This window comes from Dipodomys spectabilis, unplaced genomic scaffold, assembly GCF_019054845.1.
Source record: "Dipodomys spectabilis isolate Male_0828 unplaced genomic scaffold, ASM1905484v1 ptg000081l, whole genome shotgun sequence".
NCBI classification, from domain to species: domain Eukaryota; kingdom Metazoa; phylum Chordata; class Mammalia; order Rodentia; family Heteromyidae; genus Dipodomys; species Dipodomys spectabilis.
In genome coordinates, this window is record NW_024870758.1 from 15,315,001 (window position 1) to 15,336,852 (window position 21,852).

The window sequence follows — 21,852 nt, forward strand, 5'->3', positions numbered from 1 at the left end:
TCATCAGTGGTTGGCACTGCTTTCATTCAGTGAAATAAACTCCCAATTCATAAGTTAAGAAGGCAATAGAAAGAGTATGAACAGAATTGAGGTGGTGTTAGTTTAACAATTGTTATTTTAAGGCTCACTTAAAACAAGATAATTCGTTACTTGGGGGACAAACCTAATTTCCCAATCTGAAACCTTGTAGAGATTTATTTATTCCATAAGCATGCGATCTTATCTGCTCAGATTTACATTTAGAGCAATAAAGCCTCTGGCACTGCTCCAAGTTGTCTGCAAGAAGAGGAGACAGGAGATAAGAACATTCCTGTTTTTATTGCTTTCCAGATATTGAAGTTGGGGTGTGGGTTGGAAATATGGTCATAAATGTCCATTGAGTCTGATGCCAAAGAGGTAAACCAGTCTTCTTTAGAAGATGTAGTAAATCTCAGGCCACTGGTATTCATTTGTCAAAAACTGTCAAACAAAAGCTTAAAAGAAAACCAGATGAGAGCTTCTGCAAACTCCTCAGGCAAAGCACCATCGCTTCAACTTTAAGATATACTGGAGGGCTTTGGGATGCCATTTCCAGGAGTCAAACTTTCAACTATTCACTCCCAGAGTGATCTTATTTGCCCTACACTCAAATTGCTCCATACCATATTAAACAAAAAGGGATGGCACTGATCTAGGCCCTTCCTGGGAAGAGCCAACAACAGTGCAGCCCTGAAAAAGGTGCTTTCATTGGTCACACTCAGCCAGAGGCTGTTCTGGGTTCTTTTCCGAGTGCTGTTGTCTAGGAGGATTCATAAAATCCTTACGTTTTCATAGCTGGAACTAGGTCAATGTGGTCTATATTAGCTCATTCTTCTTAAACTTCTTAAGTTTTTTTCTTTTAGCATTAGAACTCTGGTTAAAAGCTGCCAGAATCTTGACAGAATGTGGTGTGGGGGATTTTTATTGCCTAATAAATAATATCATAGTAGGTCATAATTCCATATTAGCCACTAAATATCCAAAATGTATAAAGCATGCAAAGTTAGGTCCAAGATATAGATGAAAAACAGCACAGTGTCATTTCTTAAGATTTATTCATTTCTTTTCTAATGTGAAAGGAGAGAGGTTGCATTCTCCTAAATCCGAGACTTACAGAGCTGAATGCTGCCTGGACGTCCTAAAGAATTACACTGACAAAGCCCAAGTTTTTCCCCTCTAGTATTTAAATTATCAGTAGAGAAATTCTGTATGGAATTTTGCAAGAAATCTCAGGATTTCAGATTTGTAAGATGTATATAGTCCTTCATAAAACCTCCTTCATGGTCATCATCTACTATCCCAGAAAGTTGCAGAAATTATAGCAGATACAGTGCTCCTTGTTTGTAGAACACCTGCATTGTGACATTCATCTTCCTCCAGGCATCCTGGGATTCAAACATATTCATTGGCAAGAAATTCATCCTTAAAAATAGTCATTTTCTCCAGCTAAAATGAATCCATGTCTAATTTGTTGGAAACACACACACACACACACACACACACACACACATCCTCTGTGATAGATTTTTATCTCCTATAGGACCATTGTACACCTGCCTAAATTCTTTTAACTCTCAAGGCTAGCACTCTACAAACTCCGCTTCTATCTTTTTTTGGTGGTTAATTGGAGATAAGAGTGTGATGTTCTTTCCTGCCCAGGCTGGCTTTGATTCTCAATCCTCAGATCTAAGCCTCCTGAGTAACTAAGATTACATTGTGAGCTACTGACTCCCAGCTTGAACTTTTTTACTCCTTCATTTTCCTGAAAGCTAATAAGTATCTGACTACTTAAATTAACTTTTTGAATCACTCACTTCCTCAAAATCATGACAGTGATAAAGTTAGTTCAAAGGGAGAGAATGATACCAGTATATCTTAGATTGTGAGGATTATGATAGACAAAGATTAACATTCTCTAGGAGGTAAATTCTGTCATTGGCCATAAACTTGAGACAGTTTACATGCCACTGCTACGATGTGCCTTTTCAGTAGACAGAGCTAATATTCCCCTCTCAATTAAAGCATATTTTATGTCCACAGAAACCAGATACTGCTATACTCAGCACACGATGGAAGTCACAGGAAACAGCATCTCTGTCACCAAACGCTGTGTACCACTAGAAGAGTGCTTGTCCACTGGCTGCAGAGACTCAGAGCATGAAGGCCACAAGGTCTGGGCAACAAAGCAAAAGACGGTACAGTGTAGGCAGCTGCCTTTTTCCTCAGACAGCTGCCAGTACACACAAGCAGATGCCCCTGGCCATACGGGCTGCCTTCTATCATTACATCAATGTAAAAAGAAGATTCCTTTATGTATGCCCTAAAAGAACATGAATGTATATGAGCACTTTCCAAGAGGGTTGAAGATGATTATAAGACTGCTGTTTCCTCATTCAGAAGAAAATCAGCTATCTACCAGAAGGGCCAGGAGTAGGGACCACTAATGCCCATCATAGCAAAGCACTGGAGATACCAGAGCAAGTCATTTACCTGGGAAGGCTGATACATTTTAGCTTTCATAACTCCATGTGTCTTTCTGGGTATGAGTTTGGGGAAGGTCTCTGCTGGATTTCGACTAATTTGATAGTGCTCAGAGAACCCCCATGTGGATTTGCACCTCTTAAACTTTATCAGGGTCAGGACAATTCCTTACTGTATATCTCAGAAAGCATTACCTATGAAGACTTCCTTCTCTCAATTTTCAAGTAATTTCTCAAAATTGCTAAGCATTCAATTTTAGATACTGTAACTATATACATGTAATATATCCTTCTAGCTTTTTTTGGATATGAAATATGAAAGGTAGACCAATTACTTGATTCTTCTAGCAGGAGAACAGGGAGGACCAGAGAAGTTTTGTTGTATGGTCATATGTCATATGTTGCACAGTCAGTAAGTGAAAGAAACCAACTTCAAATTCACTTGAGACTTTCAGTCTTTGTTCTCAACACTACACTCTTCCTAGCCAATGTCAGTTGTGACCAAATGCTCAGATTGTTTCAGGACAATGACTGTAAAGGATATCAACTATTCTATAAATATGACCAGGTCATAGCTTGTTAAAATGCAGCCTGTAGTTCTCAAAGTCTGGTAAGGTTTGAGTTTCTGCGTTTCTAACAAGTGTCCAGCTATTGTTGAAGCTGCTGGTGCATACTAGGCCACAGCCATGGCCTAAAGTAACCAAGGCCTATCAATTACCCTTTGGATTTGTTTATTTTGTGTAATTCTGGAGTAAAGCAGAATAAATCAGGAATACTTGTGTAGATGAAAACCTTTTGAATATCAGCTCAGAGAACGGAGTTAACTATGCTGACAGTGATAAACAAAATAAATTGCCTACTTATTGCCCCATTTTCACTATAAAAACTTGGCAGAGGAAGATTTGCCCTCTGGACTGCTTTCTCATGTGGTCAAGAAGAGTTTCTTGAAAAAGAAAGGCAAGCTTCATAATCCCCAATTCACAGATGGAATGGCTGAGGCCTAAAAATGTTGCAAAACTTTGTAGCAATGACAGGGTAGGAAAACAAAAACAATATCTTCATTCCTTGAAATTTAAGCTGAGCTATTTTCATTTTGACCATGCTGCTTCATTTATCTCCATGGTTCCTAAATGTGGGATTGGCGATTGCTTTGTAGAACAAATCTCTGTCCTTTGACTTTTGCCATGATGGAGTCAGTGTCTTTAAAATCCTTGCCTTTTTCCAAAACCTGTTTAGTTTCTTATCAACTTTTTTTTTTCTTCCTTTCTTTTAGATCTGCACCTCCTGCTGTGAAGGAAATATCTGTAACCTGCCACTCCCTCGAAATGAAACTGATGCCACATTTGCCACCACATCACCTATAAATCAGACAAAAGGGCACCCACACTGTATGTCGGTGCTTGTGTCCTGCTTGTGGGTATGGTTAGGACTCACTGTGTAGCAGCTCAAGGCAACATGGGTAGTAGTGATCTGTGCGGATCATGGCAGTCTCTCGTCATGCATGCATCATTGACCTGGCAGCATTGTGCACATAAGATCACAGCACTCACAGGTGTCATCATGGCCAGGCAGTACCATTGCCATGCTTCACTGTTGTCATTTACAGTCCAGACAAGACCTAATCGGAGCCAGCCTCTTCCCAATACATTCCCTGGGACCTGTACCACAAACTGTTGTTTTTACTCCAGGAAAGAAAGAGCTCTGCATGTAGTACAGTCTGGGGTTCTTGATTTGGAATCCACGTATGAGCCGCAGGAGTTCTGAAGAGTCTGTTATATGGATACATGTAAAAGATGGTGTTTCAGGAGAAGGGTAAAAGAACCACTGGTTTTATTCTAATTTTGAATTCACGTATTGTTTTAGGATTTTACAACTTTGAATCTGAATATGGGTGGACTATTTCATTTTAGATTCCAACCGAGTTTCTCAAAGAGCAATTTACTCTATGCAATTTGCTCACTTTAATTTTTCCAATCTCTTTTTCTTGAGGCAAAGAATTATTTCCCTCTGCTCTGCCTGAGAGGTAAAACAGGCAATCATAAAAGTTTGGTGTATTTGTAGGGGTGACTAGAGAAAGATTTTCCCCAACTTAATGGAATTATCATTCATGAAATACTTATGCTTTACTCTTTATATAATTGGAGAGATTCACTTTGATGGGAAAATTAATCATGTTCCATAAAACCCTCCATTCAGCCTGGGCCAATGGTATCCAGAGTCCCAAAGTTGGATGGGGTTACTTTTACCCGGTGCTGGGTTCCATTTAATCATAAATAATTTAGACAGAGATGATGGGATTTTGGATGAAAGAGAGACCTATGAAGGTTACTTCTAGTTTTTTGAGGGCCCAGAAGTAGCTCAGCAAGTTTCCTCATTATCCATAGTTCTTAGTGCCAAAGAACCTTCTCCTTTCACATACCCAGTGATTTTTTAGGATGAAGGTTCTGGATTAAATTGTCGTTAGACCAATAGCTAAGGAAAACAGAATATGCTAAGAGTAGCAAAAGGTGGATTGTAAGACTAGTAAAGAGTCTAGTAAAATAGTATGCTTTTGTTTCTTTTAGATCTTGCTTTTGAAATAGAGGATAGACTGTTCATCTTTCATATATTGTTGACATCCAAAGTTACAATTTTTTCTTCTTCCTTGTAAATTCTTTAAACACTATTTATTTTTTATGACATAACCAGAAACTAAAATATATTCTGAAAAGTTCTTTATTCTGAACAAATCAAATCTTAATGCTTATTTTTCAACAGTGGTAAAGCTTTTAATATATGTTTGTGGAAAGTTATCTGTAATACTTGCACCAGTGTTGGAAAAAAATTAATGTGCTGTGAGCAAGAGTAATGTGCTTGCTTCAAGGTTCTTGCTCATGGTTTTCTCAGTGGTATTGTCTTAGATATATTCAGGTGGATTTCATCACTGGTCAGAATTTCTGTTGTGGAGTATGTTTGTGTGTAATGTGGTTGGAACCAGTAGTGATACAGAAGACAGTGTCATCTGCTGTGCACAGAAAGCTATCTTTGGCTCAAGAAATGAGACCCACCTCAGGGACTAAATGTGAACTGACAGCAGTGACTCTGATACAAAAAACAATCAAAATTACATCACATGGCCTTAATTCAGAGTTTGGTAAGCTTATCAATTTCCTTTAGGTGCTTATAATTGGAGTTAGGAATCAAGGGAAAGAAAGCAAGACATGCATTAAGCACCTCCTATGTGCCAGGCACTATGCTAAGCACTTTACATAGCTAGGTCATATAATCCCTGCAAGAACCCTCTAAGGAATAGCACTAGTATTTAAACTTTACAAATGAAGGTTCTGAAGCTCTAGGAAGCTCAATGAGGTGAAGCACTTTCCTGCAGATGAGGCAGGAAGAGTGGACACAATGAGAAAGTCAAATTACCCTTCTAGGAATTTGCTCATTTTTATCATGTAGAGTTTATCTTACCCTGCTTCTACAAGATTGCATGTGACCCCAGCTGATATTTTTCTCTTACTGTTGGGAATCCTTCATTCATCCCTCTTGCTAAGAGTAGACAACTGATGCTGCATCTAAAGATGCTATAAGGCAAAGAAAATCTGATGTTGTATATATATCTACAAGTACCAATTGTGCATGGTCACAGTCCACAGACATTTTCCAAGTTCTGCATGCAATTTGAATAAGAGACAAGGGAGCGACCACATCAGAACCTCACTGGCTGGTGTCCAGGGACCAGGTCCACAAAGGTGGAGAAAAACCCAACCCCCAGGAACTTATTGCAGACACTGCACAAATGGCTGCATGCATCCCAAACACCTGTCAAAATGGCTTTTGTTTAATTCTCTTGAAAGAAAATGGTTTGTCAACCATAGCTTCAGGAATTAAGGAAGAGCCAGTCATGTGGAAGTTCTAGGATTAGTTAGCCATCTGACTTTTCTACTACATTATACTTTCCATTAAATCTCACTATTGGTGATGGCTTGAAGTGTAGAGAGCCATGATATGTATATTAATCTATGTGGCACATATTTATTTTTAGACTCCTTCAAACACCCATGTCAATATTGTATCAATGCATAAATGTTGTAAATATTGTATATTTTGTAAATCAATGAATAAAAATTTTAAGTGTATCTCACTGGGCTTTTTCCTGAAGATGTGCATGTCAATCAATGATTAATGTACCCAGGTCAGGTTCAAGACTTTGGGATTAGCACCAAGAGTTCACTTTTCAGTTGCACAGACAAGAAATATATGCGTGAAAAGACACGAGATAATTCACCCTTGGGAAATGATTCATCTAGACTGCACATGCTGCAGAAAATCAAAGAAGAGAGGATTAACAAACAATCAGGTCTGTAGGTTCCCTTGAACATTTCTTTGTTAAATTAGGAAATATAAAGACTGTATGTATGTGTGCATATATATAAATTGCTCATTCCATTAATCTGATTTCTAAATCTAATCTATACTTGAAGTGAGTTATGCCAATGATGATATAATAAAAAGTACCTCCCTTCATTTCATAGTTTCTTTTGCAATGGAAACAAATATTGGAATAGTAAACATATCATTTGAAGTGATACAATACATTTATTATATTTTTCTTAGTAGGAAAAAATAGATTGAAAACAACCTTGGTAAACCAGTTTATTTGTGACTCCTGGTTATTCTTTAATTCTTGGTTTGTTTTTGTTTTTGCTGGTCGTGGGGCCTGAACTATGGGTCTGGGCGCTGTCCCTAAGCTCTTTAGCTCAAGGCTAGTGCTTTACCACTTGAGCCACAGCGCCACTTCCAACCTTTTCTGCTTATGTGGTGCTGAGGAATCGAACCCAGGGCCTCATGCATGCAAGGCAAGCACTCTACCACTGAGCCACCTTCCCAGCCCTATTCTTTAATTCTTTCCAAGGAAATACATCTTTTTTTCCCATAGTTTAAAGTTTGGTTCTGGATGAGTGATGTGATTGTTATTTCTTATCCATACTTACCCAAAGATAGCTCTTAGTGTTAAACCTCTGTGACTAGTTCCATGTGCTTAATGTAATGTGGTGCACTGTCTTTTTTAGGAAATCTTGTTTTGAAAACATGAATTATCTGGGGTTTTATTTTTTGTTGTTTTAAATGTTTCTATCTTTTTGTTATTTTTAAGTAGTTATACCAAGGAGTTTCTATTTAACAAAGCAGTTTGTGAACATAATGCATCTTGCTCATGTTGATCTTTTCAATGTTCTCACTCATTCCTCCCAACCTACCCCTTCCCTCACTTTAAAAAAAAAAAAAATTGGAAGGATATACATTAAATTCTTGAGTGCATTCTTCACACTTCTCCTCTTCATTCATCTACCCCTCTCTCTCCTTGATCCCTTCTAACACCTTTCAAATAACCACTTCCTGGTGTTTATTTTGACTTTACCTTTCTAAGGAATTGCATATTTGAGTTCTCCTTTGAACCTATGATATTTCAGGTAATATATTTGTATACACTTGCATACCACCCCACATATTTACTTGAAAGTTTACAAGCTAAGGAAAAATATGCATCCTTTGTCTCTCTGGACCTGACTTGCCATAATTTTTTCCAGATCTTTCCATTTATTTACACATGATACAATATCATTGTTTCTAATGGGTGAGTAAAACACACACACACACACACACACGCACACACACACACACAATTACATTTTCTTGATTCACTGAGCCACCTTCCCAGCCCTATGTTTAGATTTTGAGGAACCTCCACGCTGCTTTCCACAGTGATTGAACAAATTTACATTCCCACCCTTGGTGTTTTAGGGTTCCCTTTTAGCTACATCCTTGTCAGTATCTGTTACTGTTTGTTTTCTTGATGATGGGCACAAGGGAAATGTCAATCAAAACAGCACTGAGATTCCACCTTACTCCCATTAGAATGGCCATTTCATAAGGTTTTATGAAGGATCCTCATCCTCTCTAGCTAGAATAACAGATACACATCATGATGCCTACCAAGATGAGTCTTTTAACTTCCTTGTTTTGCCTGAGTTGGGCCTGGAACCCTGATCCATAATCTCTGCCTCCCAAGTAGCTAGTATCACAGGCTTGAACTATCAAATCCAACCAAAACAAATGTTTGTTTGTAGTAAGTATCCTCTAACTTAACTACTAGGAGTGAAGTATATGAAAATATTTTAAGCATCTACTATTAATTCTTGTCACAGCTGTGAGAACTTGACCTTAGCTATTCAGATATTTTTCTAAGATTTCCCAGAATCTTGGGGTGGGACCATAGCATGCATGTGAAGTATGACAACTTTGGCTTGGGGTATTTTCTTCTGAGATCTGCTAAAAAGCAGTTCTATATTTCTTCATATAACACTTCTAACCTGTTTGGGTTTATAAAATCAGTACATTTTACAACATGCCTTCTTTTCATCAGTTATTCTTGTTAGCTAAATTTTAAAATCATCTCTTCCTCCAATAGTAAATCACTATTATCATACTATTCCCCTTCATAAATTTTAGCTCCATTGCTGGAGCAGAAAAATTCTATGGAGTGATATTTTTAAACTGAGAAAGAGTTAAAATCTAGAGTCTGAGAAATGGCTACCCAAGAATCCCCCTTTTTATTTTCCTAACAGCAATCCTGATTTTTGTATATGATTCTATTTTCAAAGCACTTTCACATTACTTTAGTTTATGACCCCATTTTCAGCTAAAGCTTTGGAGTGGTTAAGGGGGTCCACTGGTAGTTTATTCTAGAAAGACTTTGATTTTATATGTGCTCGTTCCCTTTGTTCTACACATACTTGTAACAAGGATTAAATGCCCCAGCCTTCTCTGGAAGTTTTACCAAAAAGCTATTTCTTGGGTCACAGAGTTAGAGGTGAATGGGATCTTAGAAAGCATTTAATTCACCTTTAGAACATATCTAATTTACCATTTACTTTACAGATGCAAGGAGAGAACCTCAGGGTACCCAAATCATTTATCTTGGAGTACCCCCACAGTACTGCACTAAGGAAAAAATTTATCAAAATGTTCCCTCCTCTGATACTCAAAGTAATGAAGCATTAGAGATAGAAAAAGTTTCAAAATCCCCACAGGGGGTGATCAGTGCCATGAGGACCACCATGGTATGGAAGTGCAAAGAATAAACACTGGAGAGAAGCTAAGTTAAATTGATGAAAGAATATTTTCCATTCTAACTTGGGAAAAAAAACATTCTGGGAGAGTCACTTTCAAAATTATGGCCTAAAAATCAAAAACTCCCATGCTCCTGGATTGGAAAGATTAACATCGTGAAAATGGCAATACTTCCCAAGGCTATCTACAAATTCAATGTGATACCTATCAAAATTCCAACCTCATTCTTCAAGGAAATAGAAGAGGCAATCCAAAAATTCATATGGAACAATAAAAGACCCCAAATAGCAAAAACGCTACTCAACGGAAAGAACACTGCTGGAGGAATATCAATCCAAATTTCAAACTCTACTATAAAGCCATAGTAATCAAAATAGCTTGGGACTGGCACAAGAACAGACCTCAGGACCAATGGAATAGAATTGAAAACACATAAATGAACCTACAGACCTATAGCCATCTAATCTTCGATAAGGGAGCTAAAACAATAGAATGGAAGAAAGACAGCCTCTTCAGTAAATGGTGCTGGCAAAATTGGTTAACTGCTTGTAGAAAACTAAAGCTAGATCCTTATATATCACCCTGAACCAGAACCAACTCCAAATGGATCAAAGATCTCGGAGTCAAAGCAGATACTCTGAAAACATTACAGCATGGAATAGGAGAAACCCTAGGTCTCCTTGGCGCAGGCCAAAATTTTCTTAATAGAGACCTGGAAACACAACAAATCAAAGAAAGGTTGGACAAATGGGATTGCATGAAGTTGCAGAGCTTCTGCATGGCAAAGGACATAGCTAGCAAGATCAATAGAAAGCCCACGGATTGGGAGAAGATCTTCACTAGCCGTATAACAGACAAGGGTCTCATATCTAAAATATACTTGGAACTCAAAAAATTAAATCCCCCAACAACAAATCCTCAAAGAAACAACTGCCCAATAAATAAGTGGGCTAAAGACTTAAAGAGAAACTTCTCTGAAGAAGAAAGAAGGATGGCCAATAGACACATGAAGAAACGCTCAACATCCCTAGCCATAAAAGAAATGCAAATCAAAACAACATTGAGATACCACCTCACCCAGTTAGAATGGCAAAAATCAAGAACTCTAACAACAACAGATGCTGGAGGGGATATGGACAGAAGGGAACCCTACTATATTGTTGGTGGGAGTGTAAACTTGTTCAACCACTTTGGAAAGCAGTATGGAGGTTCCTCAAAAGACTCCACATAGAGCTCCCCTATGACCCAGCAATCCCACTTTTGGGCATTTACCCAAATGTTTACAAACAAGACCACACTAAAGCTACCAACACAACTATGTTTATTGCAGCATTATTTACCATAGCTAAGATATGGAACCAACCCAGATGCCCCTCAGTAGAAGAATGGATCAAGAAAATGTGGTATATATACACAATGGAATTCTATGCCTCCATCAGAAAGAATGACATTGCCCCATTTGTTAGGAAATGGAAAGGCTTGGAAAAAATTATATTAAGTGAAGTAAACCAAGCCCAAAGAAACATAGGTCCCATGGTTTCCCTTATTTGCAATATCTAGTATATTTATGAGTCAAGCAGAAAAGGTCAGATAATGTGATGTTAGGAAAATGAACCCTTAGATATGTATTTAAATGTTTTTTTTCTTTCATGCATTTGTTTCTAACATATTTATAAGATTATTTCTTTGTAGCTTTGTATGTCCCTCCCCCACAGTATAACCCCTGCTTTCACTATATTTGATGTTGGTATAATTAGTGGAGGAGACGGGGAAAAACAAGTTGTTTAAGGATACAGGTGGACCTGATGCAACTATGAGAAGTACAGGTTGTCATGTCGAAAACGAACTTTACAACTTTGGTGGGGGGGGGGGTGGTCAGGGGAGGAAGGATTGGGTGGGGGAGCGGGGGGGGGGGGGAGGCTGGGAAGGGATGTGAAGGGTAAACAAAGGAGGAGGCTGCAATGATTGATAAGAAATGTACTCATTATCTTGCCTATGTAATTGTAACCCCTCTGTACAGTATGTTCACAAAAAATAAAAATAAAAAAAATTATGGCCTAAAAATGAAGAAAGATTTGTTTAAATCAGGATATAGTTATTTATAAACAGATTTCTCAGGCGATTATTGCATAGGCAGTGGGGGAAATTTGGCCTCCCAAATCATGTTTTATTCCAGGTCCAGAGTTCAAGCCATCACTGAGGTCTCCTAGGGGAGGCATCAGAGATCAAACTGCCAAAGAGTGAATGTGTATCAGCAAAGGAAAGATGTTGAGTTTTGGCAAAATGAACAAAGTACCCCCAGAATGCTACCATGATGCAAAATGAAAGAGAAAAAATGAATTGCATCAATAATTTCATCTTTGAGAAGAAGTCAAAGTGGACTCACTGTCTGATCCTCAATAAGAAGAGCATTACTGTTGGGTCACATGGAGTTGGCACCAGAGTCTAAGCCTTTGCCTGTCTTCATTGATAATCACTGATTGCTGTTGGTCCTACTTCAGAGCTGCCTTTTGGCTTTCTCCCACCCTAGCTTTTTCCAACAGCACAACACTGTGAGCAACTTGGACCCACAGTACTATGAGAAGATGAGATATCTAAGGGCAGGGATCATGCTTGAGTCACTCAGCATTGAGATGTTTTGGATGACAAGGTGTTGATAGACTTCAGTGGTGGGAGAGAATATGTTTGGGTTCACTCATGACTCAGCCCAGCGTGGCTCTGACACATGTCAGCTTCAGGCTTATTCCTACCATTAAAGCTCTGTAAATACTTTGAGTCGGACCCATCCCTGGATTTAATATGTTTAACTAATTACTGACCTTGTGAATGTTTTGCTGCTGACCTAAATACCAGTTGTACTTAGTACAGAGACATATGCTGTCCTTGATGTAAGACAGCCAGAGACCAATATTCAATTAGACCTCCCATGAACTCTCATTCTGCAAAGTCATATAATCTAAAATGAAGTGAAAAGTTCATTTGCTAGATCAGCATAGGGGAGTAATGTTTAATCTAGGGTCTAGCTGAAGATATTGAAAGTCAGAATACAGAAACTGGCTTCGTTTTAAAGAACGTAAGAGAGTAAGGATGCCTCTCTGTACTCATCTGTTAGGAAATAGAAAGACTTGGAAAAAATTATATTAAGTGAAGTAAGCCAGGCCCAAAGAAACATAGGTCTCATGGTTTCCCTTATTTGCAATAACTAGTATATGTCTGAGACAAGCAGAAAAGACCAGATAAGCTGATGTTAAGGAAATGAACCCTAAGATATGTATTCAAATGTTTCTTTCTTTCATGCGATTGTTTCTAACACATTTATAAGATTATTTCTTTGTTGCTTTGGATGTCCCTCCCCCACGATATAACCCCTGCTTTCAGTGTATTTATGTTGGTATAATTTGGGGAGGGGAAGAGAAAAAACAAATCATTTAAATAGGGATACAGGTGGACCCATTGCAACAATGAGATGTACAAGTCGTTATGTGGAAAACGAACTTTACAACTTTGGTGGGGGGAGGGGGAGGAAGGAGGATATGATGGGGGGCCGGGGGAGGATGAGAAGGAATGGGAAGGGGAAACAAAGGAAGAGGCTACAATGCTTGATAAGAAATGTTCTCATTATCTTGCCCATGTAATTGTAACCCCTCTGTACAGTATTTTCACAATAAAAAAAAAGAGTACCAGGGAACCAAAGTAGCCCATAAGGAGTCTGATTTGCATGGAAGTCCCTTGGTTCTCTGTTCTGTGGTCCCATTGGCTGAAGAACTAATCCTTTGGGCCTGGTAACTCATTTTGGGGGGTCAAAAGGTGAATGTTTCACTCAACCCAGGAAATATTCCTTTTCAGCTTGACTCTGGATAACTTGATACTCAGGATGTTTCATTCTAGGTACTTGTATGAGCAAATGAGGGAGCTGAAAGAACAGGAGAAAATGGAAGATCACATAAGAGAGTATAAGAGATTTCATGAGAAATACTGCAGTGGACAACACTGTCTTCCAACCTTGGGAGCAGTGGAAAGAGCCTCCACAAGCAGTGGTGACTGAGCAGAGGATGTGCTACCCATTGCTGTAGAACCGCAGGGCTGTGCATGGAGGGAAAGCACATGTGGATGGATGCTGAGAGATCCTGTAAGTGAGTAAAGGACAGTAAAGCCAAAGACACATGAGCATAAAGTTCATAAAAAGGAAGGATTAGAGCTCATTCATGTCTCACATATGAAAGCAGGAGTATATGGTGATACTTTCCTATGAGGTTGGGGCAAGGGAAACACATGAAAGCCAACTGCACAGCACAATCACCTGGACATTTTCAAACTATAAGAACGACCAGGTCCAATGTCTAACTATTCCTATGAAGTTAGTCTTGGGTGCTTTAAATCACTTGGCAGTTTTTTCAATCACTAGGTAGTTTTAAAGTGTTACTCAACTGTTAGTGATTATAATTGGCAGCCATTAATTAGTCAAGAAGCAGGAAGGGCCAAACAACCATGAGGCCACAAACGATAAAGCACCATCTCCCAGAATCATAGGTAGTTAGCAACAAGAGTTAGAACCAAGATTGTCCTTCTGCTAGTTCTAGCTGTCTTTTGACACATTTTTCCATGTTAACTCTGCACCTCAAAATTTATGAGGTCAAATGCTGCAAAACTCACCTCCATTGCTGGTTGCGGCATAAATTGTGAAAGCAGTTTTGCAAAGCAATTTGGCTCAGTGTGTTGAGGGCTATACGAATAGACATATCCTGACCCAATAATTCTATTTCTGCAAATGGCCTGAAATATAGCAAAACTGCTAGGGACAAATTTCTTCCTTGCAGCATTATTTGTAACAACAACAACAAAAAAAACAATCAGGAGAAGCTAAGTGGGCAGAAGTGGTGGAATAGTTAAGTCAATAACTGCACATCCGCTTGATGTAGTATCATCAAAAACCATTGCCCTAAAGAAGTTTTCAATGTCAAATGAAAACTGCAGCACTGATGTCATGTGTTTGTCAGTGTGTCATACTCTCCAGAAGCAAACATCCATTAAAAAAAGTATTTGGAGAAAATAAAGCAAAATACTCTCATTGCTTATGCTATGGTAATAACTTTTTATTTTCCTTTTAAAAATATTTTCCAATTTTCCTGCCATGTGGTTATATTACTTTTGTAATGAAAAGCATAAATATAATAAACAGTTAAGAGCATGTTTGTGAGGGTAATGGCTATGATTGTTGTAGAGGTTCCTTTCTGTACAGTCGTTAACCTAGGGCAGTCATCTGACTTTTAGAGCTTCATGCTCAGCCCTGGCTGTTCACTGCAAGCCCTGGGGAGATTTAAAAGCCAAAATAATGCAGGGATCCTATCCCTGGAGAATCCAATTATACTGATCTTGAAGTGAGACTCTGAAGATCATGACTTTTGAAACCCTTTCTTTTAAACTATTTCAAACAGAAAAGTCTAAGAAGACTCATTCATTTTGGCTTTGCCATGAGTTATCATTCTCTAATAATGTAATAATTCTCTAATAATATAATTACTGTTATGCATCCAACATACTTTAAAAAAAGCTTGCAAACACTATACCTCTTTACCTATTGCACTGCTTTAGATATGTTTTTAAGCGTCATCTCAAAGGTTTGTGGGATTTGTCCCTGAGAGTGGCATTGTTGGGGTGGGAAAAAGTTAGGAGATGTGGCCCAGTACAAAGTGATTAGGTCATTGAATGAAGTACTGTCTTTCTTGGAATGGATTAATATAGTTTCTGTAAGACCCAAATTAGTTCCAAGAAAGTAAGTTAGTATAAAAAGAGCAAGTCTGGCACTTGAATCTCTGGCTTCCTGTCCCCCATGTGATTTCTTCTGCATGCTTTCACATTTTTGATGCCATAGGCCATGGTGGCCTGCACCACAGCTAATCAGGTGTGGCCAGCCAATTTGGATTCCAAGCTCCCAAAATTGCATGCTAAAAAAACTTCTTTTCTTTACACTTTACTCATCCTCAAGTGTTTTGCAGTTGTGAAATAAAACATTAATACTTCCCTAATACCTCAGCATTATCTAAGGACAAAATGTGACCAGGGTTCACTTATCAATACCAAGTAACTAAACATGATAAAATAAATAACTCATGTTTCAATTATAAAATGAACATTTGACAAGAATTTCATTTCTGTGGAGAAAATGACTTGCCTTCTTACTACGCTGGTGGCAAAAGCCAAGAGCTCCAAAGATACAGCGCCCATCCCTTATCCCAAGAGCCATCCTGTCCTTGCTAATTGGTTTCTTGAGCCTCTTTTCAATTCTGGGAGCCCATGACTATCCTTAGAGCCTCTGTTTGTCCTAAAAAGCCTCTTTTATTCCAAGAAAAGTCCTTCTGTTGACTAAGTAGGGTCACTTTCTCTTTCTTGCCACCTAATTCTGAAGATTCAGAGTAGTGAAACACTTCCATACTTGTGTCCTTAATGGGATTCTTTAAGCTTTGATGAGCTATCCTAAGATATGTTCCCCACTCCTTTTCAGGACAAAAGATATCTATATCCTATGAAACAGAAACTGGTGGAAGACCAATGTCAATAAGACTATCCAAAGATGACATCTTAAAGCAAAACTCAGGAAGGCTAGGGCTCTGAGTGAGCTGAAAGTAAGCTCAAAGCCTGCGTCTCCCCAACCCCTGAGTTATCCAGGACCAAGGAACTTCTGTAGAAAAATGTTTAAACTTAACTGCTTCTGATTGGATGGGAGCCCAGCAGAGGTTTGTCAGGTCTGAGCCTGTCATGGACACCCCCTCAGGTCTGAGTGAAAGGAAACAATGTCTAAAGGCCCTAAGGACCCACCATCCCATAAGGCTGGATGTCAGAGCTGCTTTGTCTAGCATTCTGCACTTGGGCGTTCAGGTGCAGGGCTCCTGGGGGCTCTGTGATAAGGGAGCTTTGGCCAGGGAACTTCTGTCTCAGCATGTCTGCTCAGCAACAGGAGTTGGGGGCTGCATATTTCCCTGGAGGAAGAAAGATGTTGAAAAATGTATTCCCTACCTCTTTCCTTCATACTCTCACCCCTGTGTTTGTCATGTGGGCTAAGAAAGAAGAGCGGTTTAATGGTCCTTGAGCATTAGGCAGTCTCTTCCTCTCCTCCTCCTGACCTCTCCAGGTTGTGTACCAGATCCAGAGTGATCCAGAACCATTCAATAGAAAGAATAAAAAGGTTAGTCTCAAAATCTGACTATTAATAGATTATAATTGAGAGGGTAAATATTTACTATTTGCAGATGGTTAAAAATAGATTTTAAATGTTCTCATCACAAAACGATGTATGAAGTGATGGCTATTAGTAATTAGTAATTGCTTTATTTAATTAGTGCAACCAAATGCTAAAACATGATATTGCATGCTACAAACATATACTACTGTTATTGCAAATTAAACTAAGTTAAAATTTTTGAATAGTATACATTTTTACAAAATGTTATTAAACCAATGGTACATCTTACAGTCAGTGCTATAAATACAGAAAATAAAGAGTATGTGGCAGTGAAGATAGAACTGTGAAATGGAGTGAACATTGACTTTGTATTAGCAGGCTTGGATTCAAGCCATAGTTCAGTCACCTCAAATCTAAGTGACAACAGTCATAGTTCATAATGTATGGAGGAAATCTCTTAGGTAGTACACAGTGAGCTTGTAAAAAATGTTGTTAGAGCTCTTCCAGCTAGCCCTTTGAGGACAGGGGCATCATCTTTGACCTTCTGCATCTAGCAGGTATCTATGTGGCACATAGTAACTGCTGATGGCATTTTTATTGTACATTGTATAAATTTTATTTCTGTCATCTAATTTAGCTTTGAAGTACATGACCATTTCACTTACTTAACATTGTAGGTACATGGGACTAAAATAGATAGGAATCCAATATGACTCTGTAAAGGAGACTAATTATCCTTAACTTGTTACATCACAAAATTACTGTCAATGTTTAGGGACAGAGCTATGTTAAATGTTACATAGGAATAGTCATAATTCCAGTTTTTGCCCAGTAGAAAATCTACTTACAGGACAGTCATCAAGCAAAAATCTAAAATGCCTTTCACAGGAATAGCAAGAAGAAAGCTTGAATCACATAGAAAGTCACTAATGATAGAGAAAAATCAGATACAGACATAGAGCCTCAGTAGATCCAGAGCTACTCTTAGCCCAGACACAGAACATGATTGATGAGTACAAAGCCTTCCTTAGAAACCCATGGGGCAAGACTTTAGAGTTGTTCTTGAGGAAACTAGACTAGCAAAAATTTAAAAGTTGAAATTAGGTTAAGAAATGGACATTTTTAGCTCAGGCCAATCACTGTGGGAACAGAACAAAGAAGAATGATGGGAAATACATCTAAGTGAAACAAATTATAATGGGCAAATGGATAATCTCGAACACACTTTAAGATAACTTCACCCGCAACAAGGCACTGGTGGCTCCTATCTATAAATCTTAGGTACTCAGGAGGCTAATATCTGAGGACTGAGGTTCAAAACCAGCCTGGGTGGAAAAGTCCTTGAGATCTTTTCTCCAATTAACCAGGAAAAATAGAAGTAGAAGTGTGGATCAACTGGTAAAGTGCCAGCCTTGATAAAAAGCCAAGCCAGGTGCCAGTGGCTCACACCTGTAATCTTAGCTGCTCAGGAGGCTGAGATCTGAGGATCACGGTTCAAAGCCAGCCCTGGCAGGAAAGACTGTTATCTCCAATAAACTACTAGAAATCCATCAGTGGCGCTGTGGCTCAAGTGGTAGAGCCCTTGCCTTGAGCTGAAGAGAGCAGGGACAGTGCCCAAGCCCAGAGTTTAAGGCCCACACTGACCAAAAAAAAAAAAAAAAAGCCAAGTGAAAGCATAAGGCTCTGAGTTTAAGTCCAGCATGCATGCGTGAGCACACAATCACACACACACACACACACACACACACACACACACACACACACACATACACTAATTTCAAATGTCATCTTCCTAATTACCCAGCCAGAAAGGTGGCCTCAATAAGACTAGCTCCATTTGAAAGATGGGAATATTGAAACACTAAGAATGAAAGTGGGTAGAAAGTACCAGCAGGAATCTGGGTCTGCAGGCAATGACCCTATGGTCTTGAAGGAATTACCTAATGCCTCTAGCCCTCAGAGTCCTCATCTGATGAATAAACAGAAATTGAATCAGTTGTTTCTTGGTGGTCATTTCTACTAACACTTAGCAGTATGGATCAATGTACATGTTTCTATGTTTATAAAATTACAACCAAAGGGTTTCATAGAACATCTGGATTGTTACACTACGTATCATCCTATTATGTGTTAATATTGCCTATATTCCATTTCATTATTTTTTAAAACCTTGATTTTTGATCTGAAACCTTGATTTTATGGCCTGCTAATAGGCTATAAACTATTATTTGTGAAACAGTGAAGTATGGTCACTAATGACTCTTCTAGTATTTATTTCCTAATATATGCTTAAAGTAAAAAATAAGTCAATTCCTGGTGTAGAGCCCATTCCCTTTTGGTGTTCAAGTGCTGTGACAAGGTAAAGATTTCTTCCTATGAGTTTCATATCCACCCTTGTACTAAATTCATTATATTGTTGCCCTATAATTGTTCTATAAATCATTTCCTAATTTATATTTTTATTTGTTGGCTAGCCTTCAAGTCTTTGGACTTGGGAAGACAAATGTGGATTTGAATCAAGCTTCACTAGTTTAACATCCTCCTTGGTCTTCAGTATCCTTGCCTATAAGTTGGGGATGAATGAGCCCAGCCATGAGCTGTGCAAGCCCACAGTACAGTGTAAGCATGTGAGGGCTGAGAATCAAACAAATGCCACTTTTTGATGCTTTGCTGGGCACCACGGTGATACCGACTTGACAAAGAGCACAGCCCAGAGCGAATGTGGGAAGGACTGCAATGATTCTCATGCTCGCACCCCTGCCCTTTTTGTCTCGTAATGCTTTTAAATTCAGCAGTACATCACCAACATTTTTCTGTCAGCAAGTTGAGTTGTAGGAGATCATTTTTAATGGTTGGTTAGTATTACATTTTATAGTGGTACCATAATTTATTTCACCAATTCCTCCTCCCTGTAAAAAAGAAAAGGTGTTTCTAGTGATTTTTTTCTTTGAAAAAGTGTATGCCATGACAGTTCATGAGCATTAAAACATAAAGTAGTTGAGCAGAGAAAGATAAAAATCTTCCTCTTTCTCGTCTCACCATTCTACTGCAATAACCACTATTAATAATTTGTGGGATATACTTTTATACATTTCCTATTGCATACACACACAATTGTGAAATAATTTAGACAATTATGTGTATGACTTCATATATATATATGCAGAAAACAAGTTCTACAATTTTCCTTTTATAATTAGTATATTTGGGACTGTTTATTGTCAGTACACGTATATCTACTTCATTCTCTAAACAGCTTCTGTTTTATGGGAGGACCATGACTTAAACCTGCTCCTCACTGATCCAAACTCATCATATTCTAAATGTGGATTCTAGATTTGGCTGTTATAAACAATTATGCAATGTGCACCTGCACACCCTTGGAGCTAGGGTGAGGATCACAGACAGAAGTAGAATGATCGTATGCATTTAAAATTTTGTTCTATCTAGCCAAGTTTCTCTCCAGAACAGCTACCAATTTAGGTTTACATCAGCAGTGTATACATCTATATAGGAGCATCATCTCCAAATTCGTTATTACATCAATATTTTATCTTTGAGATCTCTCACTTTCTCATTTGTAAATATGAACACAAATGCTTACATCAACTCAGTGGAAGAACATCGGAGATCTATGGCTAGAAGTTTCTCTCCCTGCTCATTCTGGAAATCCTTGGGAAGGGAAAAGCCATTTTACTTTCCAGCAAGAGAGCTGATGCTGGCCTTTGGCTGTACCTGCAGGCTCATTTACTTTCTGAAGGCTTGAGGTGTCCACTATGTGTCAGATCATGAATCAAATAGCACAAAGCAAGCATGAATACCATTTCTCAGTTCTGTCAAATGGGGGGTATGTGGACTCTTCTATACTGATGTTATTCCTCCCCTTTATTCAGCCAGCTGAAAGGCCAACATCACCACCCTGTTGCGTAGCACTTGCTTATAAAAACACCTTTGAGAACATGGTGGAATTCAATACACTTGCCTTGTGTAGAACAGATTCTGAAACTCTGTTGAGTTGCTTTGGGATCATTCTCTTTACTCACATAAATTAACTCACTGTCTGCCGGTGGAAGAAAATCCCCCTCCACACCTACCCTGCACTGCCCTTGGCAAGTCTACATCTCTGCATTTTCAACATTTACAAAGAAGGAATATCATTTTAAGGTCAACTTGGTATTAGGTTTAAATATAATAGACAGGTTATTAGATAAAAGAAAATACTTAATTTTTTAAGTCCAGCAGCATCAACGTCATAAAAGAAATGGCAAATTGTTTCAGTCTGAGACAAGCAAAAATGGTCAGATAAGTTGATGTTAGGCGAAATGAACCCCAAGCTAAAGATTCAAATGTTTTTTTTTCTTTCTTGTGATTGTTTTTAACATATTCATAAGATGATTTATTTGTTGCTTTGTATGTCCCTCCCTGACACTATAACCCCTGTTTTCACTGTATTGGATGTTGGTATACTTTGTGGAAGGGATAGAGGTAGACCCATTGCAACAATGAGATGTACAAGACGTTATGTCGAAAAATGAACTTTACAACTTTGGCATGGGGGGAGGGGATGGGAAAGGGGCCCCAGGGGGGGAGATGGGAAGGGATGGGAAGAGGAAACAAAATGCTTGATAAGAAATGTACTCATTATCTTGCCCATGTAATTGTAACCCCTCTGTATGGCATTTTCACAATTAAAAAACAATAATTTTTTAGAATCAAATTAAAGTATAAAATCAGAAAAAAAGAAAAAGAAATGGCAAATTGGCCCAAGACACCCACAACAGATTCAAATCACCAATATGTATGTGTAGATGCAAAAAAGAACACACATCTGACAAGTTGCAATGACCTTAGAAGTAACTAAATCAAGACTCCTATTTCATTTCATGAACAAGGACATGGAAATACAGAGAAGTTATATGATTTATCCAGGATCCTTCACTATACTGGTCATGCTCATGAACTAAAGTAACAACAAATAAGAAATATGTTGAATTCTCAGTAGTGTATACACATTTGGTATTGAAGGAAAATTATTGTATTCAGAATGGTCCTGTGTGGGGG

At 38.4% G+C, this 21,852-nt stretch overlaps 1 protein-coding gene across 2 annotated transcripts in view; it reads left to right on the top strand.

The window, feature by feature from the left end:
* The window catches only part of Lypd6 (LY6/PLAUR domain containing 6), a 128,417-nt gene extending 123,894 nt beyond the window's left edge, over nt 1-4,523 (top strand). The window contains exons 4-5 of one of the 2 annotated variants that reach the window (XM_042683568.1): nt 2,059-2,213; nt 3,772-4,523. In XM_042683568.1, coding sequence (XP_042539502.1) covers nt 2,059-2,213; nt 3,772-3,939 — 323 coding nt within the window. In that variant the 3' untranslated portion in view covers nt 3,940-4,523. The remainder of the gene's footprint in view (nt 1-2,058; nt 2,214-3,771) is intronic. The other variant, XM_042683569.1, reaches the window with a different exon arrangement.
* The last annotated feature ends 17,329 nt before the right edge of the window (nt 4,524-21,852 follow it).